This window comes from Gekko japonicus, unplaced genomic scaffold (genome assembly GCF_001447785.1).
Source record: "Gekko japonicus isolate JY-2015 unplaced genomic scaffold, Gekko_japonicus_V1.1 scaffold1471, whole genome shotgun sequence".
Taxonomy (NCBI): Eukaryota; Metazoa; Chordata; class Lepidosauria; order Squamata; family Gekkonidae; genus Gekko; species Gekko japonicus.
In genome coordinates, this window is record NW_015163647.1 from 198692 (window position 1) to 205448 (window position 6757).

The 6757-nt window shown below is 57.7% G+C and overlaps 1 protein-coding gene across 1 annotated transcript; it reads left to right on the forward strand.

Moving 5' to 3' along the window:
- The first annotated feature begins 182 nt into the window (after positions 1–182).
- Positions 183–6751, forward strand: BLVRB (biliverdin reductase B). Its single transcript, XM_015407662.1, has 5 exons — positions 183–323; positions 3711–3872; positions 3981–4070; positions 4501–4632; positions 6292–6751. The coding sequence occupies exons 1-5, from the start codon at positions 239–241 to the stop codon at positions 6453–6455; spliced, it is 633 nt and encodes a 210-aa protein (XP_015263148.1). The 5' UTR covers positions 183–238; the 3' UTR covers positions 6456–6751.
- The last annotated feature ends 6 nt before the right edge of the window (positions 6752–6757 follow it).

Here is a 6757-nt window from a genome sequence, read left to right on the forward strand (position 1 = left end):
CCGGGCCAGCCTCCGCGGGCGGAGCTCCGGGCGGAAGGCGGCGCCAGGCGGGGCTGAGCTGAGCGCCAGGCGGCGGTGGCGGCGGCGGCGGAGGGGGCCGGCGGCGCCTCCTTCTCCTCCCCCGGGCCAGCCTCCGCGGGCGGAGCTCCGGGCGGAAGGCGGCGCCAGGCGGGGCTGAGCTGAGCGCCAGGCGGCGGTGGCGGCGGCGGCGGAGGGGACCCGTCCACCGAGCTCGGCCATGGCAGCCTCCTGCAAGCGGATCGCCATCTTCGGGGCCACCGGCATGACCGGCTCGGCCACCCTGGCGCAGGCCCTCGAGGCCGGTAAGGCGACCGCGGGGCGGGGGCGAGACACCAGACGGCGCCTTCCGGCCTGGGGGTTCGGGGCCCCGCTGGGACCCGGAGCCGTCGGGGGTGGGGGGCTGGGCGCCCGGGAGGGGAAATCCCCCCGCTCGCCCCACCCCCCGAGTTATGACTGCGGGCGAAGGGGTGGCCCGCGCGGGTAGCCTCGGCAGACGCTTTAAACCGGATTAAACTCAGGCTCAGGAGGCTGCTGCTGCTGCTGCTGCTGCTGCTGCGCGCCCTGCCCGGGAGCCCCCCCCCCCGGCGCTGCCAGGCGCCCCCCGGGCTGCGTAAGGGCGGGAGGGCTGCCCGGGGAGCCCGGAGCCCTGCCGGGCGCTGATAAAGAGGAGGAGCGGCCTTATCTGGGCCGGGCGCCTACCTCTGCTGCAGCCCGATTGGGCACCGCGAGGCACACCCGAGAAGGGCTCTCAGCCCCTGCCGCACAGGCACACCCACACCCACACACCCCCTGCCTTCCTTCCGCACCACCCCCTGGCCACTTAACTGCGTTGCCCCAACTCCCCAGGTGACGGTGGTGCCTGCAGGGCCCAGCCCCGGGGTCAGGCCCTGCCCTCTGCCTCTTGCCAGGCCCCCAAGAGGGAGTGGGAGGCTGCCCCCAGAACACCAGGCACCCTTCCAGCTTGGCTCTTGGCGTGCGGGGGGGGGGATACTTCCTGGGCTGAGCCGCTGGCCCAGCACACGGGGGGGGGCTGGAGGAGCCCCCCAAGGGGCAGGGGGAGTCAGTGCCCCCGGGCACGTCTTTTACGCCAAAAGGCAAAACACCACTCAGGTGAGCAGGTCATAGTGACAGGAAAGGTGTCCCGCAGGGAGGCCAAATCCCTTCAAGGCAGGCCCGTAGCTGCAGCGGGGCGTCTCAGGGCCTGCCCCCTCCCCTCTGACTTCCATCCAGCCCCCAGGTCCCTCAGCTCTCTGGGCTGCCTGGAGGGGCTCCCCCCCCCTCCCCAAGCACGGCTGGCTTCCCTGCATAGGCAGGCAGAATGCGGACACGGCAAAAGTGAGTTTTTAAAATGCTTATCTTATTTTGTGGTGTCAGTGCCCCCTGTCTTATTTAACCCCCCCCCCCTCATGCACATGACCACGGAAACGTCTTCGGACAGCGCTGGCTCTTTGAAACGGAGATGAGCACTGCAACCCTAGAGTTGGATTCGACTGGCTTTCGAGGGAGGGAGCCTTGACCTTTACCCCCAAATTACAACCTCCTGGCTACAGGCCTGCTTCAAGGCCTTTTGAAGCAGCAGCCAAACAAAAGAAACCGACCCAAAGGCACACCCCAGCTCCAAAGAGAGGAGGTGCCTCAGCGGGAAAGCACCTGCTTTGCCCACACAAAGACCCGGGTTCGGTTTCTGGTCTCTCCGGTAAGTGGATCCCCGCAAGCCAAGGCGGAGAAAGATCCTTCCCTGCTTGGGACCTGAAGAGCCAGTTATAAGTGACAAACAAAGCGAGTTGGGCCCGGGTGTCCCTCACGGCAGGCGGGGGCCCCAAGGAGGCAGCCCACCCCCCCCCCCCTCCCCCCCCCCCCCTGCAGGTTTAGTTCCAGGCCTGCCTGCCGGATTATTCCATGAGAGAAACAACACTTCTTGTGCCCTCTCAGGGTGAGCCTCGGCAAAGCCACGTGTTGCTTTCCACTGCAGCCGACCGCTCTTTTCGGAAGGCGCCCCTGAACCAGTCTCACCCCCCCAGCCCAAGAGAGAAGCCCGCGGCCTCGGCTCCATCATTCTGCGTTAACACCCCCCTACCCCCCCCCCCCGCGTGAGTGTCCCTTCTGCTGTGAATCCTCCTCCCCAGGTTTTAACATTTGTATTTTGGCCATCAGGTCGCCGCTGACCTACAGTGACCTCACAGGGTCTTCAAGGCAAGCGACGAACAGAGGGTGGTTTGCCATGGCCTGCCTCTGCGTAGCCACCCTGGACTTCCTTGGCGGTCTCCCACCCAAGGACTGACCAGGGCACTGACCCTGCTTAGCTTCCGAGACTAGACCAGAAGAGAAGAGACTGGATTTATACCCCCTGCCCTTCACTCGGGAGTCTCAGGGCGGCGCACAAACTCCTTCCCTCCCCCACAACAGACACCCTGGGAGGCGGGTGGGGCTGAGAGAGCTCTTAACAGGAACTGCCCTTGAGAGAACAGCTCTGACAGAACTATGGCTTGCCCAAGGTCATCCAGCAGCTGCGAGTGGAGGTGCAACTAACTCAGCTTAGAGGGAACACTGATGGTGGGGCTCTTTCTTGGTGGGGCTGCAAGTGGAGGAGGAGTGGGGAATCGAACCCAGTTCTCCCAGACGAGAGTCCGCAACACTTAACCACCACACCACACTGGCTCTCTGATCGGCCTAGCCTAGACCACCAGGTCAGGCTGGGGACTCAGAGGGTGGTTTGCCTTTGCCTGCCTCTGCGTAGCAACCCTGGACTTCCTGGGTGGTCTCCCGTGGAAGGACTGACCAGGACTGACCCTGCTTGTCTTCCAAGATCTGAGGAGATCAGGCTAGCCTGAGCCATGCAGGTGAGGGCAGAGAGAGAGAGAGAGAGAGGTGGTTTGCCATGGCCTTCCTCTGCGTCCCTACCCTGATACTCCTGATATATGCAGACAGACTGACACGGCTGCCCATCTTGACCCTATTTATTTATTTATTCAGTTCACTCATACCCCACCTTGCTCCCCAGTGGGGACCTAAAGCAAAAAGCCCCCCCACTGTTGCCCCCCCCAAAAAACACCAAGAATACAGAGCATCACTTAACCCCAGAGTTCCTGTCTATACCTTGTGGCTAACAGCCACCGATGGACCTCTGCTCCATATGCTTATCCAGTTCCCTCTGGAAGCTGTCCACGCTTGTAGCCACCGCCACCTCCTGTGGCAGTGAATTCCATGTGTTCATCACTCTTTGGGTGAAGAAGAACTTCCTTTGATCCGTTCTAACCCAACCTCTCAGCAATTTCATGGAGTGCCCACAAGGAGTTCTTGTATTGTGAGAAAGGGAGAAAAGTACCTCTTTCTCTACCTGCTCTTTCCCAGGCATAATCTTATAAACCTCGATCATGTCACCCCTCAGCTGTCGTTTCTCCAAGCGAAAGAAGCCCCAAGCGCTTTAACCCTTTCTTCATAGGGAAAGTGTTCCAACCCCTTGATCATTCTAGCTGCCCTTTTCTGCACTTTTCCCAATGCTGTAATATCCTTTCTGAGGTGTGGGGACCATAATTGCACTCCATTCTGTCTTCACAACAACGACCCTATGAGGTAGGGCTGGGTGGCAGGTGTGTGACCAGCCCACGATCACGCAGCCAGCTTCCACGTCGGAGTGGGGATGTTGAACCCAGGTCTCTCATCCCCTGGTCCCCGCCCTCTCTTTCCAGGCTACCAGGTGACGGTGCTGGTGCGGGACCCCGTCCGCCTCCCCCCGGAGCTCCAGCCGGCACACGTCATCGTGGGGGACGTGCTGAACCCGGAGGACGTCGACCGGGCTGTGAAGGGCCAAGACGCCGTGATCGTCATTCTGGGCACCCGCAACGACCTGAGTACGAGAGGCGCAGTCTCCCCCCACCCCCCGGCACCCCCAGCCCCAGTCCCCCACCCCACCCCCCCAGGCTTTCCTGACTGTCTCCCTTCCGTCCGTTGCTCCTCAGGCCCCACCAACATGATGTCTGAGGGCACCCGGAACATCGTGGAAGCCATGAAGGCCCACGGGATCCGCAAGGTGGTGGTCTGTCTCTCAGGTGAGCCCCCCTCCGAGAAGTCCTCGGGGCCCGGCCAGCCGCATTTCCTTGGGGCCGGGCGGCCCCTTCCAGTGCGCCCGCGGCACTCCAGTCCTGGGTGGAGCCAAAGCAAGCGGGGCTTAGAAACACTCTAAACTCTGAACGGGGCTGAACATGTCGATGAGATTCCTGTTCTGCAGATGACGGGACAGTCACTTCCAGGCGGCGGGATTTGCATTCAGTTCCCTAAGGTCCTAGTGCTGTCTTTCGCCTCGCGTGCCCTGCCCCTGTCACGCTTCACTGTGGTCATGCTTAGGTTTCTCTTAATGTGTCTCACGTGGGGGGGTGTCACCCAAGTCACAGCACCGGTGCGGGGGGCGGGCTGTCCCACGGCAGGGTGCCCTGGGGGAGGGGAGAGCCAATAACCAGGCTTTTCGTGCTTCTGACCCAGCGTTCCTGATGTGGGATCTGGAGAAGGTCCCTGCCAAGTTGCGGCCGCTGACCGAGGACCACATACGAATGCAGCAGATCCTGAAGGAGTCGGGGCTGGACTGCGTCTACGTGATGCCCCCCCACATTGCAGGTGTGGCTTGGGGGGGGGGGCTGCACTGGGTCGTCTGGAGATCAGTTGCAATAACACGTCTCCAGGTGCCACCTATAGGTTGGCAACCGAACTTGTGTAGGTTATGAAACTACATGAGAAGACACTGATTCACACGTACGCGAATGCTTACAATCATTTGCCTGTACTGATTAGTTTCAGTTTCCACAAAGTTGGGGCTGGATTCCCATTCATGGCCAGATGCAGGATTTAACTTTGTGTAGAGATGCAGAGGCCCGGAAAAAAAACTAGGAAAATTCGGGGGGGGAAACCCCCCCCCCCGCTTTTTTCCTGAAGCCTTTTTTGTTTTTTTCCGAAAAATTGGAAAAAGAAAAGAAAAGAAATTGATTATGGAACGTTTTATTTTAACATGATGAATAAAATATTTTAAGACAAGGTGTTCAGATATTTTCCAAATCATTTCTAAAAAATATGTATAGTATCAGATTGATCTAATTTCTGTGCACTGAGGACAAGCAAGTCCTAGGCTACCAACTGAACTCTCCAATGCAAGAACAAGATTCATTTCTTCCTTTAGGAGGTGCTATTGCCACAAGAAAAAGGTTTCAGGTTGGGTTTTTTTGCATGCGGGTGGGTATTCTGTTTGTAATAATTGTTTGGATACACTATATTTTAATATGCTAGTTGTGATAATTTCATGCCAAGTAAAAATGTCCATAGTCATATTTTATGTTCCTAAAGTAACAGAATGACTTTCAATCTAGAAAAGACAAAAGAAATGCTAATGTAGCATTTTTTTCAATTTTTCTGAAAATTTCCGTTTTTCCCCGAAAAAAAACGGGAAAAAATGGGTTTTTTTTCAAGCTTCAAAATTTCCGGAAATTTTACATCTCTAACTTTGTGAACTTCCTCTCCTGGCCGGCAGTCCCCTTTCTAGTGGTGAATCGAGGGCAAATCTAGTTAAAACTTGGTTCTGCTCAGTTTGGATTTTTGTGTCCCATGTTTTTAGGAAGGGTGAATTTTTACCAGATGAGATGATGGGCAACACTACTCCCTCTAAGCTGTGGAGTCCTGTGAGGAAAAATTCTACTTTGTGAGCTGCTGGCATTAAAGTTGTGAGCCAGCTATTTGGCTGCTGCATAAATTAGTTTGCTCTGGAGCCATCCTTCCTGAGCTAAGACAAAAAATGTGGGAGCTGAAGGCTAAAAAACTGTGAGCTAGCTCACATGAAAAGAGAAGAGATTGGATTTATACCCTGACCCTTTACTACCCAAAGGAGTCTCAGAGTGGCTCACAAACTCCTTTCCCTTCCCCTCCCCACAACAGACACCCTGTGAGGTAGGCGGGGCTGAGAGAGCTCTGACAGAAACTGCTCTTTTTCAAGAATAGCTCTGACAGAACTATGGCTTGCCCAAGGTCATCCAGCAGCTGCGAGTGGAGGTGCAACCAACTCAGCTTAGAGGGAACACTGATGGTGGGACTCTTTCTTGGAGGCCTCATACAGCAGTCTCAGATACCTCGGGGTATTGAGAAGACAAAACAGAGGAAAAGGGCAATAAACGCCAAAAGTGGCAATGAAATGGAATTTGCCAGTTGAAGAGCCGACACTCATGGTGCATGGAGTCCATGCCGGGTGCCTGTGGTTTCCCCGCGTCCAACTGGTCTTCTCTCCTTTTCCAGGGGACCAGCCGCTCACAGGGGACTACACGGTGACCGTGGACTCGTCGGGGGGCTCCCGAGTCATCTCCAAGCACGACCTTGGGCACTTCTTCCTCAAGTGCCTGACCACCGCCGAGTATGATGGGAAAAACGTCTACCTGTCGAGGCATTACCCCAAGGAGTAGTGCCACAGCCGCCCCCGCCTTCCTCTAACCGGGATGGAGACTGGAGAGCGGTCTCCTTAGCAGAGGGGGGAACTCTTAACTTTCTGCTGTGGCCTGTCCAGCCGTCCGCTTCCCCCCCAGCCCTTGGCCTTTCCACCTTGGGAGTGTCTTGTGGCTGCAAAACCTCACTGCGTGGTGCTGTGGCCCAGCAGTGGCTCCCGTCCGGCCTCACGCAGAGCGCCTTCCCTGCTTGCCTTGGGGAGCTGGCTGCCTGCAGCTCTCATCTACCCCCCCTCCCTTTCTGTCCCTGTCCCCCCTTCCCC

Coding starts and splice junctions, on each gene's coding strand:
- BLVRB (XM_015407662.1), top strand. CDS start 239: ATGGCAGCCTCCTGCAAGCGGATCGCCATCTTCGGGGCCACCGGCATG. Junction 3,873..3,980: donor GGGCACCCGCAACGACCTGA/GTACGAGAGGCG, acceptor GTTGCTCCTCAG/GCCCCACCAACATGATGTCT. Junction 4,633..6,291: donor GATGCCCCCCCACATTGCAG/GTGTGGCTTGGG, acceptor CTCCTTTTCCAG/GGGACCAGCCGCTCACAGGG.